Below are 26,216 nucleotides of genomic sequence, written 5' to 3' on the forward strand. Positions count from 1 at the left end.
AGCTCTGAGATGCAGAACATGGGGATTCTCTACATTTAGAACCAATATGCGTTACCTCCCCAAGATAATTTGGGCAAGCTGCAGAGTTCTACAGCCACAGGTTGACAAAGCCTTCAGCCTGCAATATGACCATCCACAGCAAGACCAAGTAACAAGGGACAAGACTTACAGCTGCAGCCTCCTCTGATTTCTGTTATTGTCCCTAAAACATCCATTACAAGTTCTGTCCTGTCCCAGTCCTAATCAGGGGAAGTAGCAACACACTGTGGGGAAGACCTTGGTGTCCCTTTCCCAAAAGGCTTCACATGAAGCCCCTTCTCAAGGCTGCTTGTGTGTCTAGGGGAATGTACATGACATGCCAGACAGCAGCAGTGATTGACTACTTGAGACACTAAGGAGGAAATCTTAACTCAGCCTAGCCCCAGGCAATGCTGGGCTCAGGGGTTCCATTTCACAGTGCAGATATCTAACTCTGACAGCAGAACTGTCACCACAAGTGGGTCATCAGTTCCAGGTATCAGAGGTATCACACTCCCTTTCTTTCCTGAGTTATCTCTCTTACAAACTGTCCACAGCAGCCTTGGACATTTCCCCCTTCCCAAGACAGCTGATTGGTGGCTGCCACCAGCAGGGTCTATTTGCTCAGCCAGGAAGGCAACAGAGCAGATAAAATGAGCAGAGCTGACAGGTATTAGCACCAACACCTCTATCAGCCCAGTCAGGGACACTGGTGATGCAGGCATCTCCTGGTGGTTTGTGGTCAGACACTCCCCAAGGCCCAGCAGAATTGCCAGAGCACCTTCTGTCTAACACCCCCCATACAGGGACTTAAAGGACATTTGCAGGCTCTGTCCACCACCAATGACAAGATGATGGTGATTTTCAGGAAAAGGAAGTGTCAGCAAAGCAGGATCCTACCAACCCAGCTAAGGGTCACTACTTTTCCTAGGACTGACAAGGAACAAAGGCAGTATTCATGAGGAAAGGCACAGTGAAGTGTTGAACTGTGTGAAGACTGTTGTGAAGGTTGTTTAACAAAACAAGCAACATGAGCACCTTCTGAAGATGAGTTCCTCTGCTGTCTTGCAAGAATTACCCTGGAGAAGATGACTGCTTTTCCCATTGGAAAATATTACTTTGTCAGCTGCTATTTATTATGAAAAGATTTCCTTCCCCAGCTCCTGCACCAATACAGACAGATTTTGTGCAGTCATGCAATAAAAACCTGATTGCTTTATGGACTGAGAAAAACAATCAGGCATTCCTCCTTCAAAGTCTTCTCTGACATTCCTACTGAGGGAAATTCACTACTGAGAAACTCATAACAAAAGTCTACCTAAGGAGGCAGCAGTGGGCAGATCAACACCAACAACCTTCCTCCTCCTCTTCCCCCAGACACCTTGTAAAGACAACAGCAGCAGCTCACTACCAGCACCTGTAAAAAAGATAATTCTCTCTACCATTTGCTGCTGGGTGCCAAAGATGGACCTTGAAATCTGAACCAGTAATATCCTAAAGCATTACCTGTAATCAAATAAGCTTGCAATCCAGTGAAGTTTTTGGAAGTTACTAAATTTGGTAGCTACCCAAATGTTTTATATGTCCCATTGCTAGACGATAACATGGAAAACTGATCAAATTATTAAAGTATCTTTTTGCATTTCACCTGTACTTCAACTTGGGTTGTTCTACATTATATTCTCTATCATTTGCATTCTGTGTGCATGTTTCTTTCCCAAATGTGCTTTAAATTAAATAGAATATATGGATTTAAATCAAAACAGGCAGACACAGAAATATGCTGGATGTTACTAAAGACATAGCTCACTGCACTTTTTTTTCTTTTTTACCATCAGCCATAGAAAGCTTTATTCCAAGCCTGATCACACTTTCAGTTACAAAACACGTGGCAAAAAATAACAGTTAACAACGCAAGATCTGCCATATTTCTACTTGCCTCTATTCTTATACTGGACTTTCCACATTGAGGGATGGAGAATAAACCTCTCTCATTTTTAACATAATGAATATACCTAAGGGTAGCAAATAAAGGTTTTTATTATTTTTAATTTTATTTCACAAGTGTTTTACTTTCCCCAAGCCGCCATTTGTTAGTGCAACAAACCGCACAGTGCTAGTTGCTGAGGTATACATGGTTCAACTAATTTCACCTTCAACCCAAATTGCTGTTTTCTCTCATTCTTTTTTTTTTTTAAGTAATGAAAGCCATATAGTCACTATTTCACATGTCTAAAAATAATTTAATTCCACTCTAGACTAAAGAATGGTTTTCTTCTTGGTGTTAATAATGACAGGCTGTAAAAAGCATCAGCCTTATCTTTTATCACCCATAGAACTCCTGCTGTTCTTTTTTTTGTTTTTTTAAATCTATTTTGTGCAAAATTAAGTTCTGTGTAGGTCTGTACCATAATTTGGAAAAAACTGTGTATAAAATGTACTTAATTTTTAAAAACAATCCCAACGTCAAACAACAGAGAAAGGAGAAACAGATCAGAGGCAGCTGAAGTTTTCACATGAGAAACTAAATATAGTATGTTCTTAAAGCTCCAGTAATACATTCTTCCAAAAACCAGAATGCACTTTGGTCATTATTAAACATTAGTACAGAGGCAAATAAAATACAAAATGCTTGTTTGTGTTGCTTTATATATAAAAATATTTTTATACCACATAAGTTTAAGACTCAATACTTCAAATCTTTCAAGATTCTGAACATTAGCAAACATAGGTCAATATCCAGACTCTTGTCAACAATTACTTGTAATTTCTCAGTATGAAGCCAGTATTTTAGAAACAGAAAACATAAGAATACTTGTGCCTCGTGGTATTAATCCTCCCAGAATAATTTCCTTGTAGAAGGAAAGTTTGTTACAAGTTACTTAATTTCACAGGGATGGACGCATTATTTTTGTCACACTGAGGAACCACGAGTCAATATGACTGGTCCTTGTGGGAGGCAGAGGGAGAGGTGTTAGAAAGCCCAGCAGAAAGCACATGGCAATGGCACCTGCTGGGGAGGAATGGCAGTTATTTCAAGACACAAACCTGCCAAACACCCGGCTTTGCAGCTCTGCTGCTCACCAGAGCCACTTGTTCTTTGTGTTTAGTTGTTCCTAAACTTCAATGTGGTATGAATGGCATATACTATAGTGTACAAGAGGAGAGCATCTATCTAGCTATCTTTTACTCAGTCATTCAAAGCATTCCTTTCACCAGTAAATAATTTGCTTGTTTAAATATTCAACTTCAACATATAATACATACTGCTCCATAGTTCACCATAATATATCCCAATTAATATACATTTATATGTATAAAGTTTCTCATTAAAAGTAACAATAAAAAGTGCACATGCACAGTCAGAGCTGCACAGAACAGCTCAGTATTTCAAATAAATACAATATTTAATTTTTATCAAAATATCATACAGCATGGTAACCATTTACAATTATTGCTCTAATAAATGTGTTATCAAAGAACACTTGTTGACTTCTTATGTAATACCTTTTTAACATCCCAGGATATTTAAACTGCAGCCTATATGAGTTTAGATCCTGGAATTACTCAAAATATTAGAAATTGTTTCTAATAGAAAACATTTTTGCTACCTGTCATACTGTATTGTCAGTACTCTATTTTTTCAGTATGTCTCACTTTTCTCACTTTTGGTTGCACTTGCAACCAAACATCTATTGACATTGTCCTCATAAATGACTGGTGCAAATGAAATATTCTAAGCAATTTTACCACACTATCAAAAATCAAATGATTTCCATATAGTGTTATTGGTAACTAAAAATGCTCAGCATTGGCTTAGCTTTAACAACAGAGAGAGCAATTTAGTGTGATCGTATTTCAGGATTTCAAACTCTCAGACACACAGTTTTTGACCCTTCCTAAAATTGACCTTTTCCAGAACAGAACAAGTAATTGGAAAATAAAACATAAATGTCAACTAAAACAAACATAAACCAGTGAGAAGATGAAATAAATACAAAGATTGCACAAGACAGATGTAAACACTTCCGTTTTCCAAATTACTTCCTTGAAGAGGTTGTAGCTTCTGAAATACAGGTTCAGTGGCTGCTGTGAGGCAGTTTTGTCCACCAATGACCTTTTCTGTAACACTGTGTTATTTCATCTTCTTTCTATACTGTCAAGATTTGATCTTCCAGAGCTGGAAAAATTAAGAGCAGGACATAACTTATTTCTCAAATTATTTCTGTTTATCAGAACTGCAATACCACCATATTTTTTCTTACTGCATTTGCTACATATTCTAATAACACACAGAATACATTTTACAGCCATTTATTTCTAACAAGAAAAAGAGAGCAGATGTAAGCAAACTTAATGGCCAATAAAGGCCAATGTGACAACTACAAGGTTGTGCCTCATAACCTGAATCTTGAAATAGCTTCCAGAGTTTGCAGCTCAGGGTGGGCCTCAGAAAGGATCTAAGGGGACAGTCCTACAGTAGTGACAAACAACACTGTAGGACTGGTCACAGCAACACCTTTCCTACTGCAATGCTTCACTGCAGTGCAAGACAAGGATAGCCTGCTCTGCCTGCCTCCCACAAAGAGCTGCAGAGTCAACAGTGAGGAATAAAAAGAGAAATCAAATCTGGGATATGAAGAAAAGTTAAGGAAGGTCTTGTATTTATGTGTACAAATGCCTCCATATGTCTGTCTAAGAATTCTTGTAATTAAGTGTCCTAAATGAAATTACAAAGCCACAATATGAAAAAAAAAAAGTTTTAAGGGCTGCTCTGACAAATACACCATTATTCTTCTGATATAGATTTAATTTAGTAATTTAGTAACAGTTTTCAAACAATAAATCTTCTAGTTAGCCTGGTTAAGAATTAACTATGCTTCAATATGTGTTCCAACTATGATGAAAAAAGGGATGCTTCTCAAGTATTTACCTTTAGATTAAATCCAAGCAAGTCACTGATGACACCAGAAACAGCTGACAGGATGACAACCTGGGTGATGTTATAAAGCAGTGGATTCATTGTAAGCCCATATAACCTAAAGGGACTGTCCAGTTCCTAATAAAGCAAAACAACAGCATCATTAAAAATCAAAAATGACACAAAGGGGGTTTTGTTCACATATGTATTGAGCAGTATTACTTTAGGAAGTCTTCAAGTCCCAGTGGAGCAAAACATTCTCCTATTATTCTGCATATCAAACACAATGTGCAGGAAAATATCCATCACAGTAACTGACTGTTTATTGCTGTTGTCTGAATAACTCTTCAAAAAATTGGAGGCTACCCATGTACAGTACCTACCAACCTGCTCCTGAAGCCAAGAAAATAAAGAGCTAGGTGACACCATCTCCAAATCCCTGACAGCTTTTCAGAAATCACCCTCAGTGTTAAAAGAAGTGACAGGCAGCAGAACCACAAAAAATAAGAAAAGAAAGATTTTTCATAATGACAGAAGGCTACTTCACAACTATGAAAATTAACAAAAATATCTTTCCTATTGCGATTTCCTTCTTTTTCCATTGATTTTGAAACTAACAACTGATTGATATAGCCAGAAAAGGATGACAAAGGAAAAAAAGTTCTAACCATCGTTAGACTGCCAACATTTTACTTTTTTTAAATTGAAAGGAACAAAACTTTAGCCCAAATTAATCTGTAACAAAACTTGAATAAAGAAGCTATTTCACTGATTTTCAATTATTGGTGTGTGAATATAGTCACCCAAACTTTTCTGGCCTAGAAATATGTCAAATAAAGGAAATAAAAAGGAGTTTTAAAATATAAGAGTGGATTATATAAAGTCTACCAACTATCACTGCTTTGGTCATTCATATTTTCTAGCTTTAACTTCATCTTCATCCTTCTCCTGCATTACATCCTGAGCCTTGAAAATGCCCTTATAAACCCTTTCTTAAACATGAAGAATTTCAAAGGTATGATTCTTCTTTCAAAAATGTGAAATAACAATGAACAACCTTTTCATTTGGATGTAATGTTGTATAAAACTCTGCTGCAAATACAAAAGATACAAAAGACATGATTCTGAAAAGGACAGCAGAGAGATTCTGTAAGGAAAAAGGTTTTATATTCTGGATTCATCTTACCAAATTTTTGAGTAAGAAAACAGTAAGAATATTCAACAGAATCTAGTCTTTATAAAGTTTAAAGACCAAAACCACCCAAAATCAAATTAAAAAACCCTAAGCCCTTTTAGCTACTGGACATGAAGTATCACATGAACCACTAACTACCAAGAATTTATTTAAAGCTCCTAGTAGGTGGCTTGAAAATCTCACTTTTTGGTATCTTCTCACAGTAACTAAATGATGGCCAGGGTCTGGGATTTGTGCCACAAAAGCTAAGTTCCCCATTGGAAAAGGCTGACTTTTGGCAAGAGGAAAACATGAAAGCTTTTTTTGAAACACCAAGAAGAGCATGAAAAAAATGGAAGCCATTTAGAACCAGACTTGATCAGCATGGAACCTACCCACATTCTCACAGCACACAAACACTTCAGCCCATGAGGAGTTCATGAGAGCTCATCCTAAACCTGTTGGGCTTTGTCTGTTCTTGTCCAGTCCCTCCCTGAATCCAGATAACCCTCTGTATCCACAGTGCACCTCGACCACCTGATGCACTGAGATTTCCTTCCATTTGCCCCACAACCAGGTCCTGAAAGCCTTACAATCCCTTATTCCTACACCAGGAGACAGTCACTGATGTAGTCAGGTTCTCCTTATTGCTGCAGCACAACTCTCAAGCAGTTGCTCTGTCAGCTCTGAGTCCTTGCTGAGTCCATCAGTCCTCTCAGGAAAAGTGCTTTTCAGAGAGGAGGGAACCAACACATACCTTGCTCAAGGTGAGCCAGTGGGAGGAATTACTCATCTAACTAGAAGAAATACTCTGATCTCAGCTGCTGACTGGCTAAATTAAACAGAATTTTAACTGCATTTTATGGGCTGCTCCCTGGCACATGGGAATCAACAGCCTAAGGGACCTAAATTCAGTGTGTGGTGGAGTGAGGTCACAAGGTCTTAAATCATCACTGTATTGACACTCAGACAATAAAATTTCATCATTTATTTCCCAGGCATTCATCATCCTGACCACCCTGAAGTACCTTCTCTCACACTGCTAATAAACAGCTAAAGAATAAAACTCCCTGGATGTAATAATAATTTGCAATCCAGAATGATGGCAACAAAACAGACTGCAGTGTATGAACAAGCAGCATCCCTATGAAGAGGTACAGAGCAAATTTCAACCAGAGCACACCCTACTGCCTGCAGAAGTCACACAAGTGACTCTTTAACCAATCTATTCTACTTCTTCTTTACAATATGGGAATACCATTTGAATTCTTACCTTCAATAACTTAGTAGCAAGTTTTAAAACATTGTTCACTAGTGTCAGTTCCTCCTTCTTATTAGGCTTTTTCTCCATTTTCAAGTACAAGTTTATCTGATTTAAAACAAAAACACAAGTATCACCACCTACTCAGAATTTAAAGGAATTAATTTTGAACTATTTAATATTTCAACAATGTGATTGCTCAGCAGCCATATGACAAAACTGCAACAAATTTCTGCAAGCAAGCAAGCAAGCTTTTTGTTTCCTTTCTAATATTCAAGAACAAGTACTGGCTCAGCACTATAGGAAAATACAATGCTAATTTATGATATAACAAATTAATTACATTTGACATTATTATAGCACCAAGTTTAAAGTTTAGTCCGATCTATAAATTAGGCACAAAAAACCAACATAGGTAGGGTTTGCATAATTTTTTTTCCTCATTCAAGGGTTACCTGAGGTTTGACAATTCATTCCCAGAAAGCTTTTATACCAGTGGGCAGACCTTACAAGACTTAACATCCTCAAAAGCTATTGAACTGAATGGAATGCTAAACCATAACTCTGCTAAAGTGTAATTTCTTTTAAAAGATTCTGGTGTAATTTAGTATTTCATGAGCACCTCGAGAGCAGAAAAATCAATCTTTCCAGTGCCTTGAAATATTTGAAAAATTATTAAACACTTCATTGCTGTAGGAGAACAGTATATTGAACATTTCAATGCTTCTGTGAAGTAGACTTTTTTAGGTCATTACTTCTGAGAAAGTTAAGAGTTCAAACTAGCTCTCTTTTGTCCTTTTAGCAATTTTGAAACATCAGCTTTCATTCTCAAACAACTCATCTTTGATATCCTACATCAAACAAAGCCTAGGTTTTTTTTCTTTTCTATTGCACAACAAAAGCAAATCAAAGCAAAAAAAGTCTTGAAAAGCCACTAACTTTTAATTTTAGGGTGACAACCTGCAAAATAAAAAATGAACAATTTAGAAATGTGCTGAAGTAGTCCTTCAGATGCCACTTATCTGACTATGCTATGATATATTTCACCACCTCGTTGTATGGAGGTTATTGAAACAAGGGCCATAGGCATCTAAAACAAGTAATTGATTATCAGATCTCCCTAAAAAGACCACTGTAAATTTCTTACACAGGTTAAAAAAAAAATCTATGCCTAATATATTCCAAGGTATATTAAGCTCCTGAACTATTATTATTGCATTATACATTAAAATTCTGCTTTCAGAGCCAAAGAGATTCCAATTTTTAAAGATAAAACTATTGATTTATAAGCAGGACTAACAAAAAATAAGGGCTCTAATTAGCAACTCTGAAAATCCTAGGAAGATTCAAAGATCTCTTTTAAAAGCTATTATGATTTCCTTAATTTCAATAACAAACTTGCCATCAGGAGGAGTGTGTCTGCTCAGCCATCTACCACACCTGCTTTGAGATTCAAAACTGGCAAAATGACAGCTATGGTCTGACCACACATTCTATTTTGCTCACAGATTTACAAGAGCAATTAAAAAGGCTTTCAGAAGGACCTGAAAAATTATAACCAAACAGCATAAAATCAAAAAAATACCTTTTATATTCCCATCATGACTCCTAATCATGAAATTCATAGGTTGAATATAAAGCACAAAGAAGTGCCTGGAACTTTGCTGGCAAAAGTAGAATTTTCAATTTCATCTTATCTGTGGAGCATTTAAATTGCATCAAAGAGTGAAAACTCATTTGGGGTTTTCTTGTTGATGTTGTTGTACTTCCCTGTTTGTTTTCAGCTTTGTTCTCTTCTCCCTAAGCCTAATAACTGCAATGTGCCATTTTCCAGGACACTAGATCAGATGTTCTTTTTTAGATAAAGTATTAGTCAATATTTCAAAAGGCCTGACTTCCTTGAAAAGCCAAAATGTTAGACTTCCATGAGTCTGTCTCAAGACCACTGTAAATATGCTATAGTACCCAGCTTAAGCAATTAAACCAGTCTAAAATGAGTCCTAGCCAGGGTGAAGTGTATCCTTTTCATTTTCTGAGAAACAATTGTGAATTCTATTTTGGTTTTCATTTCATAAAGCTCTCAGGCATTTTTGAGGAAAAATACTTGTAACAGGATAAGCTGCACTCAATGCAAAGCTGTCTGATGACATAACACTTCTTTAAGTTCTGAGGACATACAGAAAGTGTTTCTTTCAATATCCATGCTAGGTTAAAATGCTCAAACAGTGACTCCCAGGAAGATCATAGTATAGAAACCTATGAAAGCAAAATGAAGGCTTGACAATCTCTCTCCCCTTGCTCTTTGCAATTTTTTGCAATCCTTATCCCAAACACTTCCCTCCATTTTCATTCCAGAAACAGCAGACAAACTTCACTGGGACATTCAGCTCTGAGGATCAACAGAACAATGGAAAACTCTCCAGGCTCAGGAACTCAGTTTTCAGACTGGTGCAAAATATCTCATTCAGAACAAGGAAGAGGGGCAGTCAGGCTTCTCAGTGTCCAAACTTATCTTTGGTAAAGGCTGAATGAGTCATTTATTCATCTGTCACAGGCCTCACATCCTGACTTTGGGACACACAGCGTGGAAGATTTTATTCTCCTACTTTAACACATTTTCTGTAGGAAACCTGTGAAGGTTTCTGGAACTGCCTATTTACCTTGCCCTGAAAGGGTTGTTTTGTACCAGTATTTCAGAAGAAAGAGATTTCTTTCTAACCTAACACTACCTGAACATGCTTAACTTGGAAAACTATCAGCAGTGCCAGGCAGAGCACAGAGGGAAGTTTGAAGTACAAACACCAACCAGAATATTCCTCAAAAGAAACACACACAGACCCAAAGACAAGCTTGATAAATTACTAAAAAAAGATTTCCAAGGAGTAGAAGAGGCTACATGTAATCCATGCAACCTAGCAGTCCTAAGGTATTGGACTGGAAACAGCAATTCACTTCATAGAGGTTTAAGTTTGTCTTCAGATCTTTTACTCACCCATCCAACACTGAGATTCCAAGATTTTTTTTTCATATTTAAAAACTATTTTTTATGTTTGTGTTTTGTTAGATGTTAAATTATATCAAAGATGGCACCTCTAAGCCCACTCACTTAAACAGAAGTTGGGATGAAGTCAAAAATTTATCTCAGAAATTGAACCTGGGGTTGCAAAGTTGCTTCACTTCCCCATAATTAACTCCCTAATCCAAACTATTTTAATAAATCTACAAGGCCTGAGAACTACCAGATGAATGAGTTGTTTAGGTATAAAAATGTAGATCTATACAAATTCTCACCTGCTCAGTAAGTAATATTGAGGTATTGCTGTACTTTTTACTTGTTTCAGATCCAAGAGTAACAAATCTTAAGAGAAAAACAGTTAGAGAAATGCACCAAATTACAAGTTCCCAGTTGTAGTGACAACCAAGGAAAATCTCATGCATGTGAAGTAGCTGAAAAAAGAAAAAAAGAGAAAAGAAATCAAAATTTAATTTGAAAAAATAATTACGATACAAGAAAATAGTAACATATCTCCACAACTTCAAGAAACATATCCCAGTAATAAATACATGGAGGGTTTTTAGGCCTATAAAATTTGACTCATAATTTCAAACCAACAGTGTATCAGAGATATGAGCTCTGAGAAAAGATAAAAAAATACATTCTAAGACAATTTTTAACTCTTCTTCAGACTTGCAAAGGTGCTACGTGGGATAAAAAAAAATACACCCTCACATGTACTAAGTTTTATGTAAATTACATTCTTAATAAAATACTTATAGCTAGCTAGCAGGCAAACACAATAAAGGTAGCTAGAAATTGTAAAGACAACACAATCAGAAGCCATTCAGACAATCCTCTATATTTTGAAACAGAAGTTCAAAGACAATCTTAAGCAACAGAAAGTTTCTTTAAACATATATTTGCTTACTAAAAGATTTTCCACTAGAGGGCAGGCCGATATAGCCAACAAGCCTGTTTCTCACAAAAGTCATCAACCAAGGTCAGTATCAACTGTCTTTGCAGAAGTGTATTTTGATGCAAAATGAAGAAAAAAAAAAGTTCCAAAAACCACAATGAAAAATGAAGGAGAACACAGATTTAAAATATAACAGTGATATTACAGAATATCCGGAGCTGGCAGGGATACACAGGGATCACTGATAGAGCCAACTCCAGGTCCTGCACAGGACACCCCCAAGAATCACCTTGTCCCAGGTGCAGAATCCACCACTTGCTCTCATTAGAGTCCACACCACTGGTGATTGCCGAGCCCTCTAATTTGCTGCAACAGAACTTTCTTTTGCTATTACAGAAAAATATTCTAAAGAAGATGAAACGATGATACAAAATGGAGCTGTATTCTAAAAAGCTCTAACAGCTTTTACTGGTTTTTCACTGGGGTCTTTTAACTTACTAGACATCACCATGTAAAAGGCACTCAAAACTGTTTCAAAACTATTTGAGCCATGGCTGTTTCTCTACAAGTAAATTTTCCTCACCTGTGCACAACAGATAAACACAACTGAGATAGTCAGCAGGAAGGCAGATGACACTATCACATCCACCGAGCGCTGAGGACCCCGACGCTGAAAACAGGAAATGCACACGTGAGTGAAACCCACCCAGCCAGCACTGGGATTCAGCACAACTTGTTAGAATCACACAACTACTTAGAACACACAAATGTTCTCAGTGGCACAGGAAAAGGTGAAATACACAAATTTGGTTCCAAGGAAAGAAAGGAAGATATTCCACAAGAGTGCTACCATATGCAGAAATTTAAAACACCCCAACAACATTCTATTATCCAAGTGATGTTATCCGCCTTTCATCCCACCAGCACTACACTAAATTGTGTTTGCTTATAGCTCCTGTTTTCCACCCTCTCCAGCCTCTACACCAACAAAGATTAGTTTTCACTAATCTTTTTCTGTTTGTAAAAACTAGTGATAGAAGATTTCAGGGATCAGAATGTCTTATAGATAATACTTGGGTATAATTTCTAGCTTCACCTGGCACCCATACACTCACAGCACAAATACACAAGAACTGTCTTGCTTTATAAATTCCTTGTGTTAATGACACCAACTGATGAGACTCTTAAAATAAGAACTGTCAGTATTAGACCACATGTGATCACTTTTTACCCAACATACTCACACAACTTTTGAGCTGGCATTACTAAGACAAGACTCCAACTCTGAACATACTCAGGCTTTAAAACAAGGTGAAAACCACACATTAACTTTCTCAAAATCTGTCTGCCTGCAGGCACTGGTGGCCCAGAGTCACAAAAATGAAGCATATATGGGATATATGAACCAATAATAAGTGCACAGGAGGAAACAGCCTACAACACCAACCTTCCATCAGCAGCATAGGAGATATTTTATGTTAGAACATAAACAAGATGTTTAAAATGTATTGTGTTAAAATCTTATTAAAAGCAAAAATATGAATTATTTTACCTTTAGATAGGACCTGAGAGAAAGCCACATTTTTATATTCTGCACTTTCTTTAAGCGAAAGTGAGGTACCTCTGATTTTCTTGCCCTTCTGGCAGATGTGAGATGACCAAAAAGTTTAGCAAAAAGTAGCCTCTGCAGAGAAAAAAAAATTACCTTAGCTGTGAAATGATTTTCAGAGGTACTAAAAAAATAAGAGAAAAAGGCTTCACTAAATATGTCAGTGTAATGTACAACATACTAGTGTAAATTAAAATATGCTAATATAAACCAAAAGTAAATCTAGCATATTATCAAAGAGAGGAAATGCACTAAAACATTGTAGAAGTCTCCACATTCTAATGATTAACAAAATTTAGCTACACTGAGTTCCTTTCTTCAAATTTTAGACAGCAGATCTGCTAAGCTCTTAAAATATGGAAAAAAACCACAAACCTGTCAATCATTTGCATTAGAGAGCACCTATACCACAGAAGTTCATTTCAACAGAAATCATTATTAGAAGTGGGTTAATACCATTCTACCGTATTACACCACATATTTTGACTATAATTTGAGAACAGAAAGTACAAAAATGTTTCTTTTGCAGACCAGTAAGTATTTATATGCTGCAGCTATATAAGGTAGCTCTCTAAAGTTTTAATTCCAACAAGCAATGGAACAGTACTTCAGAGAGCAGCTCTCACCATCTCCAGCTACAGAACTGATCTAACAACAAAGCAGGCAGGGCCTTGGCCAGGGATGGACAGAACTGTTTTGAATGTCCCATCCCTGCAAGTGTCCAAGGTAAGGCTGGATGGGGCTCTGAGCAACCTGGTCTAATGGAAGGTGTCTCTGGAACTGGACGATCTTTAAGGTCCCTTCCAACTCAAACCATTCCATGATTCCATTAATTAAATTGAAGGTTTTGAATGAAACGCACTGGAAATTTATAGAGTTCTTTTCCTGAAGCTACTTCTCCTTGTGGAAGCCTGAAACAAACTGGGACATGACTAAGCATTGGGTAAATGCATTGAGCCAGTTTTCCCCCAGAAATTCTCTCCGGGAAAAAAATAAAATGCCAACGAAAAAAACCTTTTAGCTTCAGAGACTTCAGTCCACTGGAACTGAGTCATCTCCTGAACTGCAAACCCACTGAAGTGTTTGTCATCACTGATCTATGACTCACAGCATGCTGAAGAAAACAAGTTTAAAATAGCCACAAAGTCAAAAAACGCAAACATTAAACCTTGGTTTGTTTTAGATGAAGTCTCTTTGCTTTGCTGCTCATACCTGTTTATATGTTCTCTCTGCTACACAGAGCAGAAAAAAGAAAATCCACACGAGAGACACCCGGACCACAAAACTTATAATAACCATGGAGAGAACCAGAACATCTCCATCTGACCCAAATGCAGTCATGCAGAGCTCAGTGGCAGAGTGTGCTGCGAGTTGTTCTAAATCTTTAGCTTGGAAAAGTCGAAAGACAAAGGGCATTAAACCCAAGATTAAAGATATGACATTTCCAAAAATCTGATAGCCAATTCCTGGTATATGGCTGTTCACCTAAAAACAAAAGAAAACAAGGAGCGTATTTGATTTTTGAATGATTTTGTCATTAATTCAATAAACAAAATATTAATGTTTTTCTTTTATCGCAAAGAACACTTTATAAGCTGGTAAAGTATATGAAAACTTCAACCAATCATCATCCCATTTTATTATTTAAAAACCAGCACTTAATGCACAGGAAACAAGTAATTTAAAAACCCAACAATAAAACACTGCAGCTAAACTCCAGTGCACATTCCTGCATTAAAAATTCACTGAATGCTGAATTAGCCAAGTGGGCCAATCAGACTGGGCTGCTTAGATCCTGTATGCTGCTCCTATTTCTGTTTGGTTTAGGTTGTATCCTTTTTAGTGGAATCAAAGTGCTTACAGTGCAGACAGGCCTGGAGTTCTGTTCTGCTGGCCATGGCTTGCTGAGTTTGTCTCTGCTGTGTCTTGCATCCAAACCTGCAAAGCCTCTGAGTCAGGCAGAGATCAGAACTAGGTTTGTGAATAAGTTGCTTTTTAACAAGTGGGAGAGAGTGAGTATCAACTTGTCAGAACTAGTGAGAGTTTTCTTTGGCTGTGCTTGGTTTTATGAGCAACTCTACAAAATACTCATGTTGTCTATTTTGAAAAAGATCACATCAATTAAATGCATTTCCAACTGATTCCTCAAGAGGAGTACTAGGAAAAAGGAGGGAGGACTAGTGAGAACATCCCACTCATCCTCTCAGAGGTTTGCTTCCTAAAGAGGAAAGCTTTCTTTTCCAATCCTAACTTTAGCATCCAGATACCCAGATCTGTATATTCCTAACCCAATAAATTACTTGTTCATTGAAATCAAGGAGATTAACTTGATTATTCACAACATGTATCAATAAAACTGAGGTTGGCTATGTGAGCAAGCACCTAGAAATGCAAACACCTCTTATTGTCTCAAAACTAAAGACCTGGTAGCTCTTTAATCTAGTAGTAATAAGTAAATCAGAGTGATGTAAGCCATAAAACAATAATGTGAATAACAGAGACTTAAACCATAACACGAACAACAAAACAAACAAATTAAAAAATCCACAACCAACCAATCAAAAAACACCAAAAAACCCACCAAAAAGCCAACCAACCAAAAAAACCCACCCACATAAACCAAGCTTGGTAGTGCTTACACTTCTAAACACAATATTTGCATAAAGTAAAACAAATACTCACTCTGTTCATTATCATACCACTGATTTCAAGCACAGACATATCTGCTTTCTTGCAGTCATTACCCTCCCATACAATTGCACTTATTTTTTCTAGTCCTGGATTCAAACTGTGGATCCAAGGCAAATGACTCTGGGAAAGACAAAAAATATCTTCCATCAGAATTAAGAATCTATATTCATGTCAATATGCCTTTGTCAGAAATATACTAACAAACCCCCTCACCCCCCCAAAAATAACCAGAAACAAAACCAACCACACAAACAAAAAACTAAAAACCACAAATAAAAAAAAACACCAAAAAAACCCAAATCAAAACACTTTAGACTGACACAAATATTGCTATATAGCATTTACGTCTATTATATGTTAACCACATTCCTTAAAATCCTCCCTTTCTTTTCCAAGAAATAGCTGTGAGAACAGAAATCTCTCCTTCTATATACTCCATTTTCTAATAGGGATGAGTTAATGGGATTAAGAATTTATTGGCTTCTTTTTCACTCAAATGTATCAAAGAAGAGAGAAATATGAAAACAAAGTTTTACTTATGAGTCATTTTTAACTCTGACACATTTAATGAATTTATTTCATTTGTTTGCCCCTAACATCTTGAAAAGCACTCTTCTCAGGTTTTTTCAGGGAAACAGTTTTTTATTATTTGCTCCTAATGACTTCAAAATCCTTGTTCTGCACAAAGACCCCCCTGTGCACACTGGATCTGGCCAGACTCAGAGAGCAGTAGGTGTCTAATCAATACAAGCAGCTCCTACAGCCAAGCAATCCGAGGTTAATCTTCTGAATGCACTCAGGGCTCAGGGACCTTTCTTTCAAACCACAGAGCCAAGTGAGAACTAAAGGATATGGAAAAATGTTGAGGTGACAAATACTGCTGTGGCCATTTCTTTATTTTCCTCAGCCCCGTGTCCCTCCTCCCCCTTTCAGGAGATGGAAATTGATTTCAGCTTGAGTCACCTGGCTCTGTGTGCATCACACTGCTGGAAGTGCTGCTGCTGGCAGGGGCAAGGGCATGCTATTATTTCTACATTTTAATTATCACTGATTGCAAGTAAAGCTTTATTTTCATTTTATTGCTTGTTTTGTAAGTATTGATCTGAAGTATTTGTAATCTTTTGAGTACTCAATTATCTCCCTTATTTCTACCGGGTGAAGAAGAAATTATTTATAATATTAAAATAGCATAAATATTTGTTGCAGGTTTTTCTTAACCACAGTTTTCCAAGCTCTCCCTCTAGAGGGAGTACCAGCACCAGGAGCTGAAACTCAAAAATTTACTATCTGAAATCAGGTAGAAAAATTCTCAAGTGGTCAAAGCAATATAAATCCTTAAGTCAATATATGTACTGTAATTCAACTCACTACTGCAAGGTTAATGTTCTATTGAATGCAAGCAGGAAGAACTAAAAATAAAAATAGAAAACACTGCATGAAATAATCCAAATTGCTATTATAAACTTTAAGGTTAAAAAACTATAATCAAATAGAATTTAGGCATGTCTAATACACCCAAGATATCATTTATATATATATGCATATACATAAAGCATATGTTATCCTTCTGTTTGCTTTTCTTATATATACATTTCCAAATAAGCAAACAGAAAGGTGTCTGGTAAGTGCTTATAAAAAGCAATTCCACTAGAGAAAAACAAAAGGGAGGAAAACCCACCAAAATCCAAACAACAAAAAATTAAACAAAACAAACAAACAAAAAAAAGTGGAAAAAAAACCCCAAAAGAGAAAAATAAATACCCAAACAGAACCACCTATCACAGAGGAAACGTAAATCAGTCAGTTCTTGCCCTAAATTAGAATTAAGACTCAAGCACTCAAATATTCTATAGGCTATTTTGATATATTGTCATACTCTCTTCTTTTGAAAAACTAATGACTGAGTAGCAGAAATCAAGTTTTACTTGTTTTAATTCTACCAAATCACTTTGGCTTTGTTACTTCCATCTGATATAGGTCCCTCTCCCAGGCTTTCTGTGACGTATGAAAGGTAACGCTGACCTTGTGTGTAGTGTAAAAAACCAGAACTGGTGGGTACCAACCTGATGGAATGGGTCATCTCTGAATTCTTTCTTCACACACGGGTTCACCTGAGGGCTCTCCACGTCTGTCTCGCTGGTGCAGGATGAGTGGCACTCAGCACAGTGCAGGAGGTCCTCCCACAGCACATCTTCTGTTTCTGACTCTGGCCTTGTGCTCTCAGAGTCTTGTCTGGAGCTGGAGCACCGGGAACTGCAGCTGGTACCTGATTTAGGTGTGTCCTGAAAGCCAAACATCCACTGGAATTAATGCTGATGCTTTATTCTACATCATTTCCTGGCAGAGATGTTTTAAAGGTCAGATTAGTGAATCTGTGTTCATCTGGATTTTTAGGTTCTAATCCATAATCCTTGTCATCAGAAAGATTTGTGTGTTTATTGCAAGTGTGTCTAAGATGTTGCACATTTTAAGATACTGTACCAAAAAGCAAGCAACGGTCCATGGCCTCTGCTTTTTAGTTAAGTGGTCACATAAGGAAGAATCTAATCATACTCATTATTAAAAGGAAATAACTACTTCACAGATTTTTAGAGCTCATTAGTTTAGAATTTAATAGCAATTATCAAGCCACAGACTCCAGCTATATCTCCAGCTTCTGAGGAATTGCCCCTAAAGTCCCCTAAAGTCACATTGTTACTACTAACATACCTTCTTAAGACAGAGTGGGTTTGAAGACAGTAATGCATCAGGTATAGAGGGGGGAAAAACAGCAAGGGTACACATAGCTAATGCCAGGTTTATGTGTAATCTGCACAATTAGACCTAAAAATTTAATTATTTTAAACAAACTGCACTTGACAAACAAGTATGCCTTTGTAAACTCCACTTTGACACAGCTCTTGTATAAAGAAAGAAAAATCTGAAGTTTGGGACATTCAAATCTCCCAATGTATACACATGAAACAATCTATTGCTGTCTTCAGAAAAACAATGTAGAGTTTAAACTACTTCTACAACAAAATTCTACAATAAACAGAATCCATTTCCAGAAGACAGGGGTGTAGAATTAAAAGCAGCATCAGCCTACTCACTGCCATTCTCTGGCAATTTCCATTCCCTCTTAACACCAAGTTTATCTCTACTAATTTCTCTTGAGAACATACAATTTTCTACACTGAAAAAATATTAAGCACTGTTTCAGCAGACATACTAACTTAGTGTGATTCACAGTCCATTACTATCTGAAGAAATGTTCTTCATTCTTTCTGAAAACCATGTTTAATGTACTTCATGCTAATCATTTTGTAAAGAAATGTTTAGAAAAAATTTGGTCTGAACTCTTTCTCCACCTTTTACAAAGACAGGGATAACATCAATGCAGAAAAAGTCTGAAATTAATTTTTTCAAGCAAAAAAAAGATACTTATAGAAGGCAGTCACTACTGGGTACCAGTGAGGCTGAAGTTAATAAAGTACGAACATGAAAAATAGCTTGCTCAAACAACAATTAAGGAGACACATAAACATGAAGATAAAAGAAAATGCAGAACAGAATTTGAGAGTATATCCACAGACTTCACTTATTAATTTTTTTAATACAAAGAAAGCTTTCACTGATTTGAAAACTATTGTTTCATTTTCTTTGTAATGGTGTGGGGGAGGCGAGTTGGGAGCAAGAAAGAAAAGCTTCCTCTTTCATTGCATCAGTCAGATCACTGAACAGGGAATAAGTGTAAAACAGTACTGCCACAGCTAAACATGGATTACATTCTGTCTCTAGCTTCTGAAGGTGTCTACAAAGTCTTCCCCAGCTTTGAAGCACTCTGCACTAGAGAAAAATATATCTAAGCTGAAAAACCAAAGAAATCAACTGTAATGGTGGCATTCTGCTTTCTCCTGTGAAGCACTATGGCTGCACAAGCACACACTGAAGGGACATCTTCTCTAACATGAAACAAACAGCGCCATTATCGCAAACCACACATGGCAAAAGGCACTAAATGCTGACCTCAATCAACATTCTGCATCTTTCTAACCAAAGTCTGCAAGAAATTAGTGAAATAATAGTTTATTTAATGTTTTTTTTATGCAAAGCATCAACTTCAAGGCCTTGCAGTTGTGATCAGAGCAAGCAGTATCTGAACCCTTCCAATACACTTTTCCTATAACAAGCACAGAGTTTACTTATGAAGCTCTGCCTATCAAGCCCATCTGTCAGAGGACTTTTGTCAGTGCTGATTTTATTCTTTGCCTTCTTTGCTTAACCTTTGAGAAAAAATAGCAATACAGCCTTTAAGAAGTGTTCCATATCTGTGAAGCTGCATACCATTAGCAAAACAGCATGATTTTTTAAAATAATGAATAAATAAGCAAAACCACACTAAGATATTCCATTCTCTTAGAATGTCTGAGTCCTTACAATTCAAAATTCTGCTCACATGAAATCTGTGAAGTCCACTATTATAAGCTGTAATGTCATCAAGTCTCATAAGATTTTGGTATTTTTTATACATTGACCATTTTGGTAAAATTTCAAAACAAGATTTAATATTATTGTTTCAAGGAAGACAAGGAAATGAAAATTCAGAGTCAATCAGACTTTTCTGTAAGAAAGTGAGTGGATCCAAAATACTAAATGGAGAGAAATGGGAGCAGAACCATGCTGAAAATTTGCAAATCCCCAATTACTACAGTTTCTGTAACAAACCAAATTTCCAGAGGAGATAACTGGTGTCACAGGACAGTAACAGAGTTACCATAACCCGATGCAAAATCTACCAAACATTTTAATTCTCCTTACAACAAACTGAAAAATATGATGAAGCTCAAAAAAACTAGATTACAGTCTGTTCATTTCAAAACACTGTCATTAAAGAAAAGCAAAGGAAAAAAATTGTGTTCCTCACTAGCATGACTTCCAACTCACAGACTCCTAAAATCCAAGATAGGAAAAAAAAACCCATTTGTGGAAATGCCATCGTTTAACTCCAGCTAGCAACCAAGCACATGCAAGCTGCTTGCTCTATATGCCTTACTCAATAAGAAGTCAAGTTTTTTTTCAGAACTCACAGGCAAGAAGCAATAGAAATGAACCTACCTCCAGAGGGTAGTGTTTCTTGTAATGGTGAGATTTCCTGTTCCGAAGGGTGCAGTCGCTGGAGGTGCGCTCTGCATTGCGGCGTAAGGAATAGCCAGTGTCAGGCCCCTCCTCACTAGAAACTTCATCTGATAAATTTGTCACAGTCCTGGGAGTATCCTAGGGCAGGAAATACAGTAGTAGTAAGACAGAGTAATATTTAATAGGTCTTGTTCTCAACTAGTGAAATCAAATTTCTTTCTACAACTTCAGTATCTACGCTCAGTTAAACCAGATATGAATGCGTTTTGAGGACTCAAAATTGACAGAGCAGGAATTATGGAATAGGAATTGTAGCATCAAAGATATTTTTTTCAAAGGAAAGCCTATTTCACATTAGCCTCAAGAAAGATTATGATGCTCTTATTTTAAATATGATTTTTTTGTAAACTGAACATGCCAAGATATGCTTAGAGAAAATGTATCTGCTTCTGAAAAGAGAACAAACCTAACCAAAATATCTAAACCAACCAACCAGTCAAAAGCAACAGTATAAGACTGAATTATCAACATATTCAGTACAAAGTTAACATTTACCACCTCTTACAAGGACGAAGGTTTAGAGGATGTATGTTGAATACTGAGGTCACTAATGTGTGTTACTTTGAATACAGGATATCCAGGAGATAATAACACCCAGACAAATTAAAAGTTCTGCTTTCTTCCATGATCACTTCCTATGATTCTATTATTCCCTCTCATTCCTATTCCTCACTATAGAGAGTCCTGCCTATTTCACTTGGAGGGAAATCCTGCCTTCCTCATCTTTCACACAGATCAATTAAAAACAAAAACAAAACAAACAAAAAAACCCCACCAAAACACCCCCCCACAAAAAAAACCAAAGAAAAAAGGAAAAGGAAGCCGATTCACAGGCAAAGAAATGCTCAGAAGGACCTTAAAACTACAAACTGTCAGTAATCCAAAATCTGTTCCATTTTATCACAGAGACAGACCATAGATGCCCAGACTCTCAGAGAAGGCACAGAACTTTTACCTGGTCAAGAAATACCCACAGATAAAGGACAGCACACAAATTTGTGCATTGAAATAAAAAATACCAAAAAATGTTTAAGCATCATTAAGGTTCCTCCTACAGGAAAAAGGCCAGGAATATGATGAAGTAAGGCAAGTCGCTATAAGTTTTGGCTCCAGGACCCTAAGCCTAATTTCATTTTTAAAATATTTTTAAGAATAAAGCAGATAAAAATGCATCCAAAGCATCACAAAAAGCAACAAACACACTTACTTTGTGGTGACTGTGGTTGCCCAGGGCATCTCTCCCTGTGGCAGGGCTCCACCCTGTCTCCTCTGGCCTGATCACCTCGCAGCGGCGTTCATGGCCCTGCACTCCTTCTTCACTGCCTCTGCCTGGCTTCTTCCCATCAAGGGACACGTAGCCATTATCAGTTTCAGTGGATTTATCTATTGAGTTTTTTGCTTTCTTAGATCTATATTTAAAACAAATACATGTATTAAATTAATTATTCTCTGAATTATTTCCCAGTCTAAATCCTGCTTATTCCTATCAACCAATGTTTTAGCTTTACTAAGATGTCCACAAAATAACAATATTAACATTTGATTTTGATGCTATATTTGTAACTATTTAATCTTCTAAATAACACCCATTATCCTCTCTTAAAATTGTTATAAAATAAACTGTCAGGGTATGAAAGAAATGTGTATCCTTAGGTACTGAAAGAAGAGAAAAAGAAACCTGTTTTAAAAATAAAACTTCACAGCAGCTTTGCTAATGGAAGAATCACAAGCGTCAAAAGTGAAAGAGAAATCTCTCTATTTAATCTTAATAAAAGAGGTTTGCTAGAAGTTGCTTTAATAATTATTAATTCAAAGCAAGCATGCAATTTCCTGAAGCTGCAAACAAACATGCTGTTTAGTACTCTGTACACTGATATTTGGTGGTGTTTTGAATATACTCTGCTTACTGACAACCCTCCTAAACAGAAGGGGATCTACTCTTTGCTGCATTATCCAGCAACACCCCAGGCAACATTTTTCCATATCTCTTACAAACATACCAACTAAGCTGCTTTTTAAAGGACAAAATCTCCAGGATTTTAAAGGACAAATCTCTCACTGAATAGTCTCCCATAACATCCTCTAAAATCAAAGCCCTTTCCTAGACAATAAATGTAGCAGCAGACTATCTCCTGCAAGAAGAAGCTCTCTCAAAGCAAACATTTGGATGATTACAGTCCCACACTAGAAAGTGCAGTGGATGAAGGCATAAAGAGGAATAGCAGCTTGCTACCTTACTGACAGGGACTTCTAGTCTTAAGCTCCTCTATTGTCAAAGTAAATTAAATTTTGTTTTTTAGATATTCAGAACACTAAGTGGGAAAAGAGAGGAAAGAAGACAAGTGTCATAAATAATGCTTCTGAAATTTTTAATTTTTATTTCAAGTAGAGCACTGGGCTATCAAGAACACTGAACTATCAAGAATCTGTTCAATTGATCTGGTGCTCCTGTGAGGGAATATGCACTGCCTTTCTCTTTAAGGACTGAGGCATTCTGAGAGGGCTTGGATTACACAGCAGAAGATTAAATTCCTCTTTAATATGTACATCAAACAAATTGGGAGAATTTGGAGAGTCGCTTCACATTCCTTCCAAGATAAGGTATCCCACACATAAAGGGGAGTCCTGAAAGCAAAAAATGGCCAGGGACAGCTGGATAAAATAGGGAAAAAATCCAGAAAGAACCAATTCAGCTCACAAAATAATGGAATAAAGGGATGCAGACAAAATGATCAAGAGAAGAGGCAGTGTTACTAAGGTGTTTAATCCTCCTTTCCCAGCTTTAATTTGTCACCCTAACTAAGAAAAAAGTTAACATTTATAATTCTTTTAAAGCAAAAGGACTGCCTTTCAGTGGCAACTCATTGCAAAATAATAAGCAAGGTCAGTTGTGAGTAATGAGGAAGAAGCACTAAAATTAAATTATCTGCAATAAGGAGGAATCCAGATAATCTAATCTGTAATTCATTAAATATTCCTCCAGCACTTCTGCATTTACTTCTGCACTGTTTGAAAGAAAATTTTAAGTTCTCATCACACACACATCCAGTCAGAAACACTTCCTCCACAAGTTACTAAACTATATGAACAGATTAACGAGACAGCTCTTCCAAATTTGATTTGAAAAGTTTTTATGCATTTTACACAAAACTTTAAAGCTAGAAGTAGCCTCAAACAGTTGAAAAGGAACAGATAAGAGAAAAGAGGAACACTTGCATGTATGCACAACCTCTTCAGATGGGATTTCACTACTCAAGCAATGTTTGAGTGCTGAAATCATAAGACCAAAGCTACTGGTCTGGTATCAACTAAGGCTCATTCTAAATATCAGGGAGCTTGACTGAAGTCTTTATTTGCTTCTAACAGAAAAACTAAAGTTATTTTTTTGTATAAATTTAAGTGTAAGCCTCAAGCCAGAAAAGTGTATATTGGGCTTAAAGTTAGGCTTTTGTGCACATGTTTTAAAGAAAAACAAAACAAAAACCCCCACAATAATAAATACAAACAATATATCCCTTGCTGGCAAAAATGTATGGTTCTCTAGAATTACTATATATACATACATCCTTAATCAATTTTAGGCTATAACTAAAAGTATTTAGAGTAAAACAACGAACACCAGGAGTAAATACAATGTCTTAAAAGGCTTGAATATATGCCAAAAGCTAAATCAAGAATGACTTTTAGTCCTCTTCACGCATTATCAAGCGAAAATACTAAAGAAAAGTTCAATAAAATTTCTGAAAGAGTGTGGATTTGCACTCTCATGTATTCAATATATTTCAATGTATTTTCATTGGGGTTGATCAGAAAAATTCTTCTCTCTGTTCCCACTGTAAAACTTTTCGAGATTACAACACTTTAGAGGTTATAAGACTTCCACTGGAGTAAGGACACATGCAGAGCAAATTCTGAAATCAGTACTGCATTCTGAACAGATCACTTGCTTGGATACCACCCTCTTTTCAAGTAAGACTTATCAGTAGTATTTTCTAAATTGCCCCTGTGCTGGATTAAAGTTTAGAATTATAATTTTTAAGTCAGGCTGAATTCTGCCATTGGAAAGGATATTTATTGAATACACGCTTCCAGTTTACTAATGATCTGAGCACAGGCAAATGGTGTAGGTACACAGGGTCCTGCCCTAACACAGAAAATTTAATTTCTGAGGTGAATTTGAATGACCTATACTTAAAATTCCAGAAAACAGTATGTCAAAGATTTTTGTAAGTGCAAAACTGCTGAAAATAAATACTCAGCAGACATTCTATGTACGACATTTTAATGTGCTTATCTAAAGAGCTTCCAAGTTTGTCCTAAGAAACAGGCCAAGTGTAGCTGTGAAGCTTCCTTGCACTGAGATTTCATAAGATTTTCTTTAAGGAACCTCACCAAGCAGTCAATGTACTCCACACTGTGCTCTTGCTTCCTCATTCCCAGCCCCACTCCCATTGTGCTGACAAACTGTTTGTATTACCATGAAAAAAATTACACAACGAAACTGAACTGCATGTTCCCCTGGGGAAAAAGAAGGTTATTTTTCATCTAGACAAGTTTGTATGGCTCTAGACATACAAACAACTGTGCCTCTGCAATGAAGGGGTAACAAAGGACTAAGGGCTGTTTACAGCACTCTCAGTCACTCTGTGTTCTTCTTCCTTTGAAGATACTGTATATACTAAGTAGTCATCGTGGAGGCTTAACATCTATATATATACACACACTACCACTCATTAAATGGTTTAAACAAGTTTTAGAATAAGTTCCACACAGCCCTTCTCAACTGAAAATACTCTGAGCCACATAGCAGGAAAGGAAAGGAAAAAAAATAGTCTTCCAACACTCTTCTTACTGCAGAACAGTATCTTCAATGAAGGGAAAACAAAACATCAAAATGTTTACAAGATTACCCTTGAAGCATGCCAGAGAGTAATGCCTACAGACCCTGGTGCCTATCACTGTGACCCAAAGACAGCTTAACCGACACAGAAAAAAGTCAGATGAATTCTCCTCTTACAACACTTCTAAACATTTTTAAAACTTGTCCAAGGTTTCAAGTGTTCACTCCCAGAAGGTAACATAAGTTTTACCAGTGGTTAAGAGCACAGATCACAGGTATGACGGACACGTTAGTGTTGCTGTATTTACAATGCAGCATGCACAACAAAACAACGTCATAACTTGCATTATCCCTTTTCTACATTTAATACTATTTATTGAGTATATTTTCACTAATTAATACATGCTGATACATAGCACTCAAAATGCTGCATGCATAGCATGTCTTGCAAACAGAGCTATAGAATGGGTTTTTAAAAAAAAATTTAATAGCCCAATCAGTGTTTATTGGAATCCTGAAGAAAAAGTGTGTCACTTGATGACAGTGACAGTTGAATAAGCATTCTCTTGGCGTAACAAGGAGGTAATGTAATACAGTAAAATTAAACAGC

The 26,216-nt window shown here is 36.7% G+C and overlaps 1 protein-coding gene across 2 annotated transcripts in view; it reads right to left on the reverse strand.

The window, feature by feature from the left end:
* Positions 1-3,702: 3,702 nt before the first annotated feature.
* Positions 3,703-26,216, reverse strand: part of PHTF2 (putative homeodomain transcription factor 2) — a 59,723-nt gene continuing 37,209 nt past the window's right edge. For both annotated transcript variants that reach the window (XM_054277804.1, XM_054277812.1), the window contains exons 8-18: positions 21,974-22,175; positions 20,686-20,844; positions 17,652-17,870; positions 15,580-15,708; positions 14,110-14,382; positions 12,841-12,972; positions 11,872-11,958; positions 10,666-10,821; positions 7,387-7,482; positions 4,952-5,077; positions 3,703-4,198 (exon numbers count right to left, since the gene is read on the reverse strand). In XM_054277804.1, the coding sequence (XP_054133779.1) occupies positions 4,178-4,198; positions 4,952-5,077; positions 7,387-7,482; positions 10,666-10,821; positions 11,872-11,958; positions 12,841-12,972; positions 14,110-14,382; positions 15,580-15,708; positions 17,652-17,870; positions 20,686-20,844; positions 21,974-22,175 (1,600 nt within the window). In that variant the 3' untranslated portion in view covers positions 3,703-4,177. The remainder of the gene's footprint in view (positions 4,199-4,951; positions 5,078-7,386; positions 7,483-10,665; positions 10,822-11,871; positions 11,959-12,840; positions 12,973-14,109; positions 14,383-15,579; positions 15,709-17,651; positions 17,871-20,685; positions 20,845-21,973; positions 22,176-26,216) is intronic.

The sequence above is a fragment of the Melozone crissalis genome, unplaced genomic scaffold (genome assembly GCF_028551555.1).
Source record: "Melozone crissalis strain CALT ecotype California unplaced genomic scaffold, PUWL_Pcris_2 ptg000004l_1, whole genome shotgun sequence".
NCBI classification, from domain to species: Eukaryota; Metazoa; Chordata; class Aves; order Passeriformes; family Passerellidae; genus Melozone; species Melozone crissalis.